The following is a 16,838-nucleotide window of genomic DNA, read 5'->3' as shown; positions in this document are numbered from 1 at the left end:
TATTAACTTCTCATCTAGTCCTGATTAGAGTGTCTATCAAAGCCAATCAGGACTAGGCCATCCCTCCCAGTCAACCCACACTTACACACACAGACACACTTAGATGGAGAGAGAGAGACAGAAAGAGAGTGAGGAGAGAGAGAGAGAGAGAGAGAGAGAGAGAGAGAGAGAGAGAGAGAGAGAGAGAGAGAGAGAGAGAGAGAGACCTGGGGAGAGGTGTGTAGTGGCTCTTGGCTCATTATAAGGCTTGAATGAAAGCAGAGGCATCACTCTCTGCTTGGAGAGATGGAAGTGGGGGTTGTAAATGTGTGGATTGGGGGTCAAAGACCTGAACTACTCTCCTTTTTAAAATATATAGGATTAAAGTGAAGGTATTTATATACATGAATGATGAAATATGTTTAATGTGAGCTGTGTATGAATATTTAGTTTAAATGAGAAATTCAATTTATTGCTCTTGTTGCAAAGACCCATACAATTTTTTTTAATGCAGTTTCAAACTGTTTTCAGTGCAACCGCATTGATTTGCGCTCATCGTTAAACCATCTCTTTCCAATCAAGCAACGTTGCTTCGTAGATTTAGGGTATGCTGATCTTCATTTGATAATGACGCCTTCAATCTCATTTCAATTTAAAAGGGTCAGTTCACCTAAATAACAAAACATATTTGTTAACATATTTCTTTACTATCCTCTGGCTATCTATGCAGATAGTTTTGGTTTTGTTCAGCAAAGTTTTGAGATGTCAGTCTGAATTTTCTTCCACCACGTCAATGAGAAATTTAGTTTGTGCTGCTCAAAATGCTAAATAGCTTCAGGGCTGCAGCTAATTTACTAATGTGCTGATTATTGTCTCAATTAATCGGTCAATTGTGAAAATAGTAAAAATAGGTAACATCTTTAAATGTCTCGTTCAATCAACAGTCCAAGTCCTAATTCACAGTTGAGAAGATAAGTAGGATTTCGGGAATATTTGTTAAAAAAAAATATTGAATTAAACACTTAATTCAATATTAGAATAGTTGCTGATTATTTTACTCAGTGATTATTTGAGTAATTGTCTAAGCTCTGAAACGTTCCATTAAAACTCTTCAACAGCAAAATATCTATCCATTTACAATGTATCTGTTATTGGATGGTACACAGACCTCCCTGACACAGTTTTTTAGTTCCAGTGGATTATACAGAATAACTGGGACATTGTCATGACAAATTGCTGTTGAATTGTTAAAACTTATATGTTCAATGCTGCGACTGCTACAAACAGCAGAAATCTGAGACAGACTAACTAACCTGGACAAACAAAACAAATATTTCTGCATGGCTAGACACCTCTAAAGGGTATAAGTGAGAATACATTTTTTTTTGTAATTTGAGTAAACTGACCCTTTAATTGAACTGAAATATCCTATAAAACATAATGAAAATCATTGTTTTCAATGAACCATAGGCCATTTGAAAGTAAACCATGAAAATACTATGGTACAATTGAGAGGGGTATCAAAAATCTCCAAAGTGACAGCAGCCAACTGTTCTGCCCTGAGGAGCTACGCTGTGCATTGCTGTCACTTTTCCACCTCTGTCTCCCTGACAATTCAAGTCTGTGTAAATTTAGTTAGTACAGTGGTTACGGTCAGCTATGTATGTCCAACACAAAGCCAGAGGCAATGCTGCTGCCTTTCCCTCTCCACTAATATCTTAGGTACAGTAACAGATAGTTGGATAACAAGGTCACACACTATTTTACAACTTTACTACTATATGTAGACGTACAGCACTTTCATAACTGTCCTCTTGAAGCAATATTTGTAATAAAAGACTCCTGTGAACAACCTAAGCATATTAATAATGTCTTGCTGGACACTGGAAGAGTCAAGAGCACAAAATGCATCTTCAACCTGTTTCATTTACCTTGAACTACCCGCTAAACGTGTATGGCTTTAACAAACGACGAAACTGTGGCTTTTTTGAAACAGGTGCTTAATTCTTTCCTTACACTGTCATTTCCTTAAAGGTCTCATTTTTCTTGCAGCAGTACTGACCTTGCAAGCAACTATAACATAATCATTTATATGCACTTCTGCTGTTTGACAGGCAGGTACAGTTTGGACTGAAGGGCTGCTTTGGCTGGTTTAACAGCTTTACCTACCTTAAAACAAATATTTTAACAAGTCACTGTAAGATATGACTATGCTGTATGTCTTTAATTTTCACAAAAATTTGGAAATCGAGCCCTAAGGAGTTGTGTTTTCCCATGCAGACGTTTTGTTCCTCCCTGTTAGCTCTAGTGTTATTGGTGCACAGCTACAGTGGCTTGAGAAAGTTTACAAACCCATGATAAAGTTGATTAAAAAGAGGAATAAAAAAACATCTTTAACATTTATCTTGTAAATATATAAATGTTCTTCCTTAAAATTCAGGGGGTTTAAATAAACACACTCCTATGTTAAATTCCCATAGAGGCAGGCACATTTTTATTTTTAAAGGCCAGTTATTTCATGAATCCAGGATACTTGTATCCTGATAGAGTTCCCTTGGCCTTTGGAATTAAAATAGCCTCACATGATCACTTACCCTTCACCATACATAGAGAATGGCATGGGGAACTTTCCATAAGATCATCTCTCAATGAAAATCAAACCAGCTATTAAGCTAACTGAAATAAAATCATGCCAATCCATAGGAATGGTGAAGGGTATGTGATGATATGGGGTTAGTATAATTCCAAAGGCCAAGGGAACTTTATCAGGACGCATAGTATCCTAGATCCATGAAATAATTGGTCTTTAAAAATAAAAATCTGGTTGCCTATGTTTATTTAACATAGGGGTGTGTATACTTATCCCCCCTGTATTTTAAGACGGAACATTTATTTATATACACTATTCATTCACAAAGAAAATTGGTGCGCTGCAAAGGTTGGATGTTCCTAAATGTTTTGATTTAAGGCATTGAGATCAATTTCCAAAAGATGTTTTTTTATTCCTCTTTTTAATCAACTTTAGCGTGGGTGTGTAAACTTTCTCAAGCCACTGTATATTATGCTATCTATGAGGTGGAGTGAGATTATGTGTACGTGTGTGTGTGTGTGTGTGTGTGTGTGTGTGGTTGTGTGTGTGTTGTGTGTGTGTGTGTGTGTGCGTGTGGCGTGTGTGTGTGTGTGTGTCTGTGGGGGGGGGGGGCTTTCTGCATAAAATACTGAAGCGTTGCAGGGGGTGCAGCTAATACAGCCGAATATCAAAGCAACGTCGTTTATTGGCACATTTGTCACACAAATTACTGTGCTGCAAATAATTAAATCAGTGAACATAGGGACACCAATATCAAAGTTTTCTTTAAACATAATTAGAAGCAATATGACAAATGTTCACTGGGGATGTAAAAAGCTAATACAACAAAAACTTTTCCATAACTCACTGATATGAGCAGAGCTGTTTCAAACAACCAGGGAAGTCTTTAAAATGCTTAATAAAAGCCTCATAAACTATTCTTTCATAAGATCTTCTTATTGATAAACCTTACTGAGAACAAACCAATACAAAAAATTAAAAACTGCTCAGAGGCTTCCTGTGAAACGGTAACATTACGTAAGTGAGTACCTGCAATGCAGGCGATTGTGTTAACTCAAACTGGGAGCTAAATGATACAGGACCACTTGAACAAATTAGTGTTGTTAGTCTTGTGTTTACCTTAATGAGACAATAAGTATTACTTTCATACCTTAGTGACTCTTAGTTAAATTCCTGCTCTACAATAACATGAATTATCAAGTTGCCAACCAGTCTTTTAATCAAAACCAGAAGTACAGGGAAACTCCATTAATGTAAGCTTCTTGTGTCCTGCACATTAAAAACCAGAATTAAAGATGGCGGCTGGACAGAGCAACACTAACAAACATATACCAACAGCTGCACAAAAAGCATGCTTAAGCATAAGCTTTTAACTCCTTTTTTAATTCAATAGCATATTTCTCAAATGACAACAAGCAACAGAAGGACCAACAAAATGTATATCTTCGAATCTTAGGTTGCTCTGCAATTATCAACCTCAGATCTAACACACCTATACCTAACAGGTTCACTTTCGATCAATTTATTAAGAGATCAAACTAATCAAGGTTCACATAATACACTTTCTCATTCATACAGACAAAATATTAAATTGAGTGTGTTGAGTCAAGAGATGAAAAGCCAACTAATTTCACTCTAAAGTCACATGTACACTACTGTGCACTTTGCAGAGTGAAGACCAGAAGACAAACAGAAGCTTTGGCATCATATTTGTAATTTGTATCTCATCAGTTACGAACATATACTCATCATTATATTAGTCTGTGTAGTGAAGTGTTTTCCCCTGTTGCTGCTAGATTTCCTAAATTGTGTTTGAGTGGGCGTGCACGTGTGTGTGCTTGTTTGTCAGTCTGTGTGCATCTGCTTACAGCCGAGAATTTCTGCACTGTATTATGAGGGAAGCATATGTCTGCTGAGCTCTGGCCTCCACTAATTACAGCATAAAGATCAGTTGAGATTGCTCTGGGAGAAGACAGCAGTCTGCTTCAGCTCTTGATTAAACTAAACATGCAGGTAGCACTATAGCCTTAACAATCAGGAAAAATAAAAGTGCAGATGGACTGAAATAAACCCTGCAAGGTGTGTATTGACGACAAGCATGCAATAAGACTCATCTTAATAATGTGTGCTGATTCAGAGTGCTTCCTCATATGAAACTCTGTCTGTCTCGGGAGAATTAAGCTACACAGGAGAGAATATGTTTAATATAGTACAGATAGCACCTGTCAAAACAAACTATTTCAAGGCACCCCCAACCTCAAACCTTGTCTTCTTCTTTTTTTAACAATGTGTTTATTGAATTTCAGTTCGCAAATCACATCAAGTTATACAGTGCACAATAGTTTTTAGCCCATAAGCAGCATGGCTCTTGGGATGACAATGTGGATCTGTTGGTCCACCACTTTGGTCCAGACTAAAATAGGATTGAATACAGTTTTATTCAAACGTTCATGGTGCCCAAAGAAGAAATCGTCATGACTTTGATGATCCTTTGACTTTTGTAGCACCACCATTAGATTCACATGTGTGGTTTTAAATGAAATATTTACAGTATGTTAACAATGGCATTCGTGTTCCGCTCAGGAGAATTTCTAATAACTTTGATGATCACCTGACCTTTGATCTTGCACTACCAGCTTTTCAAAATTTAAAACTTCAGATTAACCAGTTTAACACTTCAGACAAAATACCTGGAAAACTAATGCGATTCCAATCACCTTCAACATAGGATCCTTGGAAAATAGAAATACGATTGTGCCAAGCACAGCCTTACAGAGCTGCTAGCATGGCTGTAGTACAAAAAAAACAAAAAAACTCCCATACTAGTCCAAATTCTATAGAACTGAGAAGTTTTCTTACAAGACGTAAAAGAAACATCCCATGATCCTTGAGCAGTCCAATTACATCTCGAGATAAAAGAACAGCCAAAATACTTCAGGATTTATGAGAGAAAAGCATCAGCATGAAACCCAATCTGACAGAAAGAAATAAAGGAAAAGAAAAGAAGACTGAGAGGCTTCACAAAAAAAAACCATTCATTCTGTCAGAAGCTACCTGCTGAGTCTGAAATCCCTGGGAGGCCAAGTAGGTGGGTGGCAGAGGTAGGCTGCCTTATTTAAATCATTGGCGGGACTATATTTAGCATCTTCATTGTTAATTTGTGCCATAGTCACAGGATGTACTTGTCTGGTAATGGAACAGAGGTTGTATAGACCTGCGTGTGTTGTATAGATTCAGATTTGACATGCTTAAATTAACAGCGGTAAAAGCAGTGACAAGCCTCCATCTCACATACCAAAGATCAAAAAGAACACCTGATGCCTTTATGCGCAAAGACTCCTAGCACTGTATTTTCTGCATCCTGAAAAGGCCCTGCATGCAAGGATCAAGTCAATTTCCTACCCAGGGTATTAGACTGCTTCTCTATAATATATATGGGCATTAATAATGCATGTGGCTGGCTCTCAAACCTACCTGACCAGAGTATTTGCCACTTAATGGTAATTCATCGTAGTCTGCAGATAAAACATCGCTCTCAGGCTCTGTACATCTATCAAATTGCAATATATCTGTTGATCATTTTTCCTCTTAAAGATACTTCACATACTTTATTTCAAAGCAGATAAAATGCTAATGTAGAACCACTAATATGGTTGAAACCTCTGTGTCCTGCATATTGTTTGTATGTATGCTGATGTGTCTGAATACTGCATCTGTGCTTGTTTGCAAGTCGTGTACAGTATATCTGTGCAACAATACAGTATCTATTGGTAACAGCTTCTATTAATTAATTGCCTGTTGGTTTACATTACAACTGAGGTCAGTGCAAGGATGCCAAGTGCAGATAGCTGTAATTGATTCACACGTTTATTATGTGAAGATTAGGCACGCTGCCAAAGATGTGCCAATGGAAGAGGACTGAGAACGGGAGAAGGCTATTTAGATTTCTAATACTGCTTTCAAGAGCTGCATTTTTAAAAACATACCCTCATGCATACATACATACAGTGTGTGAAGGTTGTCACTTGACACCTGCATCATTCACTGTGCCTGGGTTTGGTTATATTGAAATGATTTTAGACAGTGATTAACCTGGCTGACATGGTGGCTCTGAACAGGAAACAGAGAGTCAGCACAGCCATGATAACATGATGATTTTGTACAGTAATTGTAATATGTATAAGCATTGGATATCCTGGTTTTCAATTCTGTCAATCTTGATGCCCCTTGTCCTTCTTAAGCTCCATGCAGCAGGTGGCATGTCTGGGGAAAGTCCCCCCCCCCCCCCCCCCAACAGCACTAAGCAATGAACCTTCACACACTGTAACCTGAGAGAAGGAAAGTCTCCTGACAAATTTAGAAGTACTTCATGAAATCACGTTAACTGGACAAAGGCATTTCTGTGGGCAATAAGATGTGAGGCAGATTTTCGTGTTGTATTTAATTAAAGAAATAGTTAAACATTTTGTGAAATACGTTTATTCGCTTTCTCGCCTTTCTTGCAGAGAGTTAGATGAGAAGATCTCGAGCTTGATCTTAAAGCGCACACCGCTAAGCATATTTCACAGAATGCCAAATCATCCCTTTAATTAATTGCAGTACTGTTAATTTCCTGTTAATAAGCACAGCAGTATTGTTTGACCAACTCAACCTATTTGGAGGCCACCAAATTGCCTTCTTTAAAATGTAAATAAATTACTACTCGACCTGAGAGCCCTCAAACACTTGCCGATTTCCCAGTGGGACAGTCCTGACCCTCATGGACTTAGTGGAAGCATGTGTCAAACTATGTAAGTTCATAAGGTCTAACACTGGAATTGGGTGTTTAACATCTTTAAAACACTTGCTGACCAGATTAAGCAGTAAAGGTACGGGCATTAATTCAATCAACTTGTATAAGCCACTGAGGACCAAAATGCCACAGGCACTGTTGTCCCTATTATATCTATTGTGGGGACTTAACATCTGTTCGAAACAGCAGGATCTGGTCTGTGGAGAAGTGGAAATCTACATGATTTTATACACGACCTCCCTTATTTCCCAAGGCATGACAGAATAATTACACAAGCTTCATGAGGGGCTGGAGCTACTACTGAAGCTTATGTAGGAAGCTTTAAAATACTTACTGAGGAGTTTGAATCATGTAAAAAACTGTTCCGATCTCATTAATATTCAGTCCGCAGATAAAAATAATAATGGTCCTTGATTATCTCAGGGTAGCTACAGCTCACACAGATACGGAGAAGAAATTATTATAAAAAACAAAACAACAAAACTATGCTTCTATTTACAGATATGCCACATATTGTCTCACACACACGCACTCACGCACACACGCACGCAAAAACATTACATGTAATTTAGCTGACCATTTCATCCAAAGCGACTTACAATTGCTATATATGTCAGAGGTCGCACTAGGGGTTAAGTGTCTTGCTCAGAGACACATTGGTTGACATATCGCAGTGGGAATCAAATCCAGGTCCCCCCCCACACACACACACACAGCTATTTCCTTTCAAGCTTTAGAATGTCCGCTAAGTGACTAAGTTTAAAGAACTGCACAATATCTCACCAAACATCGCTCCATTCCTGGATTCCACAATGATTATAGAAGATTAACAGATTACCATGTTATCCATATGGACATGTCATATCTAGGTCAGTATTTAGTTCTTATCTGAAGCAAAACAATGTATTTAGCCTCAGATATGGAATTAAATAAATCAGTACTTGCTATAAAGGAATGTGCCAATAATGTACAATGTATAATGTACAATAATCATGTAAACAACCTTTAGTGTATATTGTTGTAAACATATACCATGGTAAAAGATTTTTCTCTCAAACAATAATAAAACTGTGTGAAAATTATACACTAGACGTAAAAGTCCAGCATTCAAAATTTTACCAAAATACAGTAATAAAGTAATATTTTTTGTACTTAAAGTATAAAAAGTGGTGGCCGGGTTAGCTCTGTTGGTAGAGCAGGCATACACATACAGAGAGTTACTACTCAACGCAGCAGCCGCGGGTCCGACTCCAACCCGCGACCCTTTGCAGTATGTCATTCCCCTTCTCTCTCCCCTGTCATGTCTTCACCTGTCCTGTGGTATTAACTACCCCCAAAAGTGTTCAGCATATTGTTATATGGTTGAACGTATATATATATAGGGATATATTATTTAATTAGTTTACTAATAATAATAGTAATAATAATAATACAACATTTCGATTCATTTCAATGCTGCAGCTTGTTGAGGGTGAGCTAATTTTGACTAGCTCATATTAGTCCTGAAACAATTTGTTAATATATTGATTAGTTGATCATCAGAAAACTAATTGGCAGCTATTTACAAACCAGAAATTAATGAGTTTTTGTTATTGTGAACAAAATGGCAAAGGTTCTCGGGTTCTCACTTACTGACTTTTTATAGAGCAAATAGTTAATTGATTATTCAAGAAAATACTAAAAGGTAGATGAATCAATTATAAACAATACTTGACATGCTGCCGGGTACTTTAATCTAATCTTTAATCTTTAATCTAATTTAATCTTTAATTTAATGTATTACATTTCATAAACTGATAATTTAGTAGAAATGTTTCCCTTTTAAAAATGTGGCAAGTAACTTCAAATATGTGGTTGAGCACAGTGCAGGAATAAGTGTACTTCCCACCACTGCATTTATATCACACATTTTCCATTTGACACTTAAATTTCTCTCATACAATCATCAATGCAGGCAGGCACACATACACACATGTGAACTTAAGCCCGCTCACAAACACCCCCTCCCCTGACACTAGCCACTTTAATGGCCTACATTCTATTCCTCCAGTATACACAAACAACGTCTTTCCTGCCCTTGTATCTCCATTTCTACATGACACTCACCGGCCTTCCCCTCCTCCTTCTCGGACCTCATGTCCTCCTCGGCACAGGCTCCACTCGGCTCCACTGTCAACTCTGGTGTTAGCTCTCATAGCAGGTGAAATTAAAGAAAACACACGTATACGTACAGACCAGTGCACACACCATTCATACCAACGCACACAATGCACCACCACAACCGGCCGCTCCCAGCCCTGCTTGCTGAGGCTCCACCCAGACAGGTTACCAGGAAGTCTTCCCCTGAGAGAAACTTAGCTACATTTCCAACTCCTTTCTTTCCTGTGTATGTGCCTCTAGTTCTCTACCACTTTTCTATGTACCTGTGACACGCCCTGTGGCAGCCAGGACAACTTTCATCCAACCCCCACTCCTGCTTTTCATCTTTTCCCCCCTAGTGTACAAACGAGTTGAGGAAGAGGGGGAGGGGAATACAAACTGCAACTCAAGCCTCAGGTAATAAACCAGGTGAGTCAGTGCAGTGGAGCTCTCCCTCCACCTGATGGCCGAGAGCTATCAGAGGACAGCGTGTGCAATTACACTCTGCGACTCAATAGAGAACAATACTTCCCTCTGTATGAAAGCTGTGGACTCCCTCTGAGCTCAGAGTGTCTTTGTAGCCTACATGAGTTTACATTACTCACTTCCTGAACGTGTGTTTTCGCCAGAGGATCACAACAGCGGTGAAGTGAGATGAAGTTCATGCTTCTAACCAAACTAAATTAGCTCTACTCACACTCAGATTGGATTATTAATAAGAGCTCTATTATTTTATCTTTAACCCTCCAGGGATTTTTCCATGGATGTCTCTTCTGACTGTGTGAGTAAGGACAATCTGTGTCACTTAAGACGAGAACTCAGACGTGTGCTGACAGAGTAAATAAGGTTAAGGATTGTCCAGTTTGCCTGACCCTAAGGCAGGTACAGGTGTTATGAGGAAAACAGATAGGACTGCAACTAAATTAATTCAGGCAGCAGAACCCGGCTGGATATAAACTTCTAATGGATTTTTTGGTTTATGAGCACTTGAGTGCTACAACTAGCATACTAAAACACGAGTGTAGGCATTATGTATGTGAGTTTGTGTGCAAGAGAAAGACGAGTTAAACCTCTTGCACTTAAAGACGTGACAGCATTTCAGAGCAAGCGTGCCATTTGTCCTGCCTGTCAGAGGCTGATGCTCAGTGTTTCAGCTCCGTCCACAGATCAGATGTGCTCTAACCAGATACTTGTCACATGGGGCAATGGATCTGTCAATCACACACTGACACCTCAAGGATTACTGCCAGGCTCATTTCTCTCTGACTGATCAGAGCTGGGATTAAAGAATGAGACCCTAACTCTCCCATAGCAGCACAATTGACGCATCGTTAGAAGGTAACGCATATAATGCAAATGCATGTTTTTCTGTGCTGGTTATCATCACTGTAGTATTACAGCTATAATATCTTATAGAGCAGGGCTCTTCAACATGTTTCAAGCCAAGGACCCCTTAACTGAAAGAAGGTGGAGCAGGACCCCCCCCCATTTGCAAACGGTACCCACTTAGATGGGCCCTGTAGGACCCTAGCTGCTTTTAACTTGTCCAAAGAGCTACAGCATTTTGACCAAATGTAGCAGTTCACAATTCCAAGGTCACGCTGCAGCCTGCCTCTCAGCTACACTGAATTGTATTCACAGCGTTGCTTTTATCCTGAGAGTTCTTCAGTCTGAAATTTTCCACTCCTCAGTGTCCTTATTCTTCAGGATAACTCTCTGTATCACTATGTCATTCATTAGCTTTGCTCACAGAAGAAATCCTTAAAGGCCATCTTTTTCCTACCCACCACTGTACTGCTCTCCCTTCTCTCAGCTGCACACGGTTGGCTTGTCAGTCTGCATTATAAGTGCTGGAGAGTGTTGATAGAGAGCTGGGACGGAGCCGCATTAAGATATTACCTAGCCTTGAGAGAGAAGAGGAGGTGGAAAAAAGGAGGAAAAAAAGAGGAGGAGAGAGACTGAAAGCAGTGGTGGGCACTGTGGGAAGAAGGCGAATGAGTGACTGAGGTCACTACTGTCGCTGCCCATAGTTGATGGAAGTAACATGAAGCCTGTCTAATAGCTGTTGAGCAGGCTCTGCAAGCTTCAAGGGGCTAGATGGGATGAAAAGCCTGGAATTACAATTATGACGGGAATTACACTGCAGACTCCCGGGTTTGGCATCAGTGTGAGAACAATAGAGCATAATAGCAGTCATTATGATGAGAAAAAGAAAAAGACAACAATACAGATGTGATCAATAGACAATTAATGATCAATACCTTTTGTGGTGTGTACTATTACATGCTGGCAGGTTTGATAACTATACCCTAGAGATTGAGAGACTATTATCCTGAGCAACACTGGCCTCTCTATAAAACATTTTATTTGTCAAACCAATGACAGTGATTGGAGAAAATAAGTGGCCTTGCTGAGATGCAATAATTGCATATTACAATACAACTCTGATGAACTTCAATAAAGCTCCATTCAGATGAAAGCAATTTGCAAAGTAAGTGCTTTTCTCTGGTAAGAAGTCAATCAGTATCACAGTCTTGGCATTGTGTGACAAAACATGTTATGTGGATGCGATCAAACAAAGCCTGCGGTGAACTTTAAGGCCCTCGTGCCCAGGCACCAAGAGCTGTTATCTGATTGTTCTCACACTCTTAGCCTGTGCAGGCCTTTGCGCTGGTGTTAACCTCCCAGTCAAGCTAAATGCTCTGTGTCTTTTAACTGCCAGGATAAATCTCTGTGCACACTTCCTGCTGTCACCAAGGCAACACTGTGTATTTTTGAGCAACACCGTACCTTTGCCTAGCGAGCAGTCTGGGGTGCCAAAGTCCATCAGGCTGGATATCTCTGTCTGGTAGCACATGTCTGTCACCACTGTCTTCTGTCTGTGATGCATTGATGGATCTGCAAGGGAGAGGAAATTAACATTAAATTTAAATGTGCAACGTCTGATGAATGGAATGTATGGCAGGTTGTTGTTAAATGTATATGTTGGGCTCATTCTAACCCTGTGTGGGCACAGTCGTGTAGCTATAGCAGGCATGTTGAATCAGATTCATTCTGACATGATGTCAATTCGGCACGCGTTCCTGAGCACTCAGACATGTTGCAAATATGAATCTGTCCTACCTAATAGCTACAGCTGTGATCGGCAATTGAAAGCAAAAATGAAGCAACACTGTACCCAACACATACACTATAGTAAGCATACAAGCCTTTTCATTATATTACGATGTTTGGAGAACGTTTTTACTCCTTAAAGCCTTATTTTAGACCACTTCATTTGAATTTTTCACAGCTTTTCTTTGTCTCTTCTATGTTCAAAGAAAATACATCCATTTATGTGATTCCACAATACTCCACTGACATTTCTTTTGCTCTGTTCATTCAGCTAATGACACTGATCAAGGACTTCAACATTTTCTCTACTCTCACTTAATAATTTGTTTGCAAAGTACAAAAAGAAAATGGAGTGAGAGCGCAAATATCTGATTTAAAATCTTTAAAGTCCCCCTGTCCACTGCTTTTCCTTCATTTCCTTTTCTAAATGTTTCACCTCCATGTGTAAAGTAAAGCATGAAATGCTATTAAAAAACAATGATTATTGGAAGCAGCAATATCCTTGCTGTGCCGGGGAATGGCTTTGTAAAGCAGATACCATGGCATTGCAACAGAAATGATTTCCTCTTGAAGAGGGCTTCAGATGCCTCTATTGATCTGTAATCTTCAAACGGAAAGTAATTCTCTTGCTCTTATAAATGCTTCTGACGCTACAATGTTGGATTTTATGCCAGATGAAGGTGTAAGATCACCTCCTGTATACATGCAAATGCAGTGTTTAAAAGAAACCTGTTTGCTGGTTTAACCATGAAAACTCATCCGTGAGAACAGCAGTCAATGTCTACCCTCAGGTGTCCTCTGAGCAGTATCATCTGTACAACCACACTTCCTCAACAAATATCTCCTTCATAATCTGCATATTTTGACGGTTTCAATTAAATGACGTCATGGTATTTATCTAGATCACTGACCTTCCAAGCCCTCCTCCGTCCTCCTGACCTGTCAATTCCTGTTAAGGTGTTGTTAAGCTGGCCTTTTCCTTTAATATGGAGATTGGTCGGGCAGGCTCAAGCCCGGCCGCTTTAAGGACATTAAAATAATTAGAGAGAGAGAGTAAGACAAATTTACAGACCATCTAGTCCAGCACTTAATTGAAGGTGCTGACGCTTTGTGCAAAAAGAAAAAAGTTAATACTTTTACAGCCGTTTGGGAAGCCATTGTTTAAAAATGTTATTACTCTGACCAGCATGCCAAATGAGAAAAATTAACACTGTACCATAATATGTGCGCTTCATTTAACGCACACACTTAACCCTGGTATTTCAACATACTTCAGTCATATGAACTTTTTTACTGGTCTAAATGACCTCCCATTTCGAAGGGGAGTTTGAGGCTCATTGTTTTTCAGGGGAAAATGCCTTGTCATTGTGTCTGTGTCAGTGACAGTGTTGTAGAGTACACGATTGTGCTCTAGAGAGGTATATCCTGGTGGGTGGGCAATATATCTGTCACCTCTTTTCTGCCTGGTTGAACCTTTGCTGTGAGATGTTAAAGGTTATGGAAACGATGAGGTCAAGCTGCGTAAGTCTATCTGTAACCTAACAGGATAATGATGAATGATGTTATCTCAACCAATGCCAAAACAATCTGCAGGAGTTTTAGCATCTTTTATTAATCCTGTTGTCTGGTATGTTCATATCAAATGTTAATTGTTATAGAAGTCAGCTGAAATGAGAAGAATGTTTCCTTTTTGCTCTCAAAAGTCATGCTAAGGTTAAATATTTATTGTTTTAAGGTAAAAACCCCAAAATGTTTTGCTGATATATCCTGAAATGCCCCCTGGAGAGGCTAGCTGTCATGTGTGTTTGACCGTTGAGCGGGGGGTCTGACATCGTGAGCTGCTCTGTCAGGTTGAGCTACCAGTGAAATACAAACATGCTTTAAATTGATGTGTCTCAATCTGTCAGACGGGAATACCTATCAAAATGAACTACCTTAAAAAAAGGTAGGTCACTTTGCATTTCTATATTTACATTAATTCAGCCAAAAATAATAATTAAAAGACCTTTTCCACACAAGACATTTTGACATGTCATAGAAGAATGAGCACAGTTGTATTTAATAACATTAATGATGGCTGCATTCAACTTAGCTGATATTGTGTGTGCTGCCTCACTGGAAAACCTTACTGGGACACTTAATAGATCTGAGCCATCATTAATGTTATTACCCCATCTCACTAGTGCACAGATGTACTGTTAAGTACCTTGCGAGCCTGCAATCAGTCAGTGTCACAGTCCTGCTGATGAAAGGACAGGACCAGCACCACATGATGCAAAAAAGATTTAAAAAAAGAAAGAAAATCCTTTTGATTGGCTAAATGCAAATATGTTCTCCATCTGCAGAGATGGATTCTCAATGGCACACCGACTGGTGGATGCACGGGTCCCTTAGTGCAACAAAACATATTAAATGTAACCTTCTCCCTTTTCTGTTTATTTTCCTCCAACGAGAAAAACATATCTCATTTACAAGCAAGCAGATCTGTATTACTGTAGCAAACATATGCATTTTCATATTTGTTGGACTTAAAAGTGTTCTTACCACCTTAAAAAAATTTAAGAGACACCCATATAGACGACAAAGGAAAAACACAGCATCACATGGGAAAACACCCACTTGTTATTAATGAGAATATGCTGAGTGCGTGAATTCAGAAACACCCCTGGGTGTGGTAGGAAATCAGAGACATCTGACACCTGAAATCTGAAACTAGCTAACACTGAGCTGAGAGATGCAGACGACATGTGTAGAAAAAGATGGAACGGGGAGACAAACTCTCGGTGGGAGTCAGAGTGGGTATGCAAGCAGAAATAGGAGGCAACTATCATTGGTGCGCAGACAGCTAATCATTGCCCAACCTTTAATTACACTGGCATTCAGTCCATCATGCAGACAGTAGCCACATTCATTCCTGTATCAGTCATCGCACTGGAAAGGAAAGGAACATCACCATGTTACTGTGCAGTCACACCCTCAAACACATTCCCTCTGAGTGCAATAACACGGCTGTATGGGTTGTATCATTCTGAGAGACAAACATTTACAATTTATAATGACTGCTGTAATTACCAGGCTGTGCGTGTGTGTGTGTGTGTGTGTGTGTGCGCGCGTGTGGGTGCGTGTGTGTGTGTGTGTATGTAAAAGAGCATGCTAGCTTTGAGAGGCGATTGGCTATCAGAGCAGTCCTTGCAAAACCAAAGGTCACGCAATGTGTTGTATTGTTTCCAAATATTCTCAACCACTAAAAGCTTTTTGTGAGGAGAGATGAGCTATAGTGTTTATTGGGGGGGTTGTGGTGCACACTGAACAGCAATTAATTTTTTTTTTTAATTGCTAATTTCATGTATTAAGACAATGTATATGAAAAAAGTAAGTAATAGAACAAAGCTGGTGAAAAGCTTAAGCAACACACTAAAAAAGGAGTTGAGATGTGTTATGGGGAAAATTACATAATGGTTCTAAAATGCATAACCCCTTTTTTTAAAGCCCTGAAGAATTTAACCATTTTCTGTGGTACACAGTAATTATTCCCTAATGGCATGACAATAACCAGTGTTCAAGTTTCTATTATTTCCTCTCTTGCATTTAAATTGGCATGCCACAATGTGAGAAGAATTTGAAACACTATCTAAATGGAATTTCACAGTGGTAGTGACAATGAATACATTAACAAAGCTAAATGATGCCTTGGGGTTTCTAACCTTTGGCACATGACGGAGCCAGAAAACCTTGCCTGGTTACATAAGACAACGGATTTGAGTTGGGTTGAGATATTTAGTGTTTGAATATTACCCAAGGGAGACTGCTCATCCCTGACCCCAGCGCTCACAGGTTGCTTCTGGTATTATCAGGCACAGACACATGGTGCTCATCCAAATCCCAGTGTGAATAATTTTGAAAAGGCACTCCCACTGCACAATGCATCTCCACTGCTAGGTATCATTCACAGCCTTTGACATAGAGGGCAATGAGATGGCATCCACATATTAAATCAGAAATCAAAATATTGTGTTAAACCAGAAAATGACAAATTGAAGCGTCCATAAACACAGGCTGTAAATGTGTCAAATAATTATTTAACAACAGCAGTGAAATACCTTGGGGATCAGTTGACTTATTATTCAACACACTCTTTACACCATAAGAAAAGCAATAGATAGATTTCTCCTGAGGGACAGATTGAAAGACTTCATGCTTTATATCGAAGGTTAAACTGTCACA

At 39.2% G+C, this 16,838-nt stretch overlaps 1 protein-coding gene across 1 annotated transcript in view; it reads right to left on the bottom strand.

Annotated features, from left to right (window-relative positions):
• The window catches only part of kaznb (kazrin, periplakin interacting protein b), a 123,126-nt gene that overhangs the window by 14,999 nt on the left and 91,289 nt on the right, over positions 1–16,838 (bottom strand). The window contains exon 5 of the mRNA XM_032513011.1: positions 12,291–12,398. Within this exon, the coding sequence (XP_032368902.1) occupies positions 12,291–12,398 (108 nt within the window). The remainder of the gene's footprint in view (positions 1–12,290; positions 12,399–16,838) is intronic.

The sequence above is a fragment of the Etheostoma spectabile genome, chromosome 4 (genome assembly GCF_008692095.1).
Source record: "Etheostoma spectabile isolate EspeVRDwgs_2016 chromosome 4, UIUC_Espe_1.0, whole genome shotgun sequence".
NCBI lineage: Eukaryota > Metazoa > Chordata > Actinopteri > Perciformes > Percidae > Etheostoma > Etheostoma spectabile.
The sequence above is the reverse complement of the archived record's forward strand: the minus strand, read 5'-3'. Positions and strand labels throughout refer to the sequence as shown.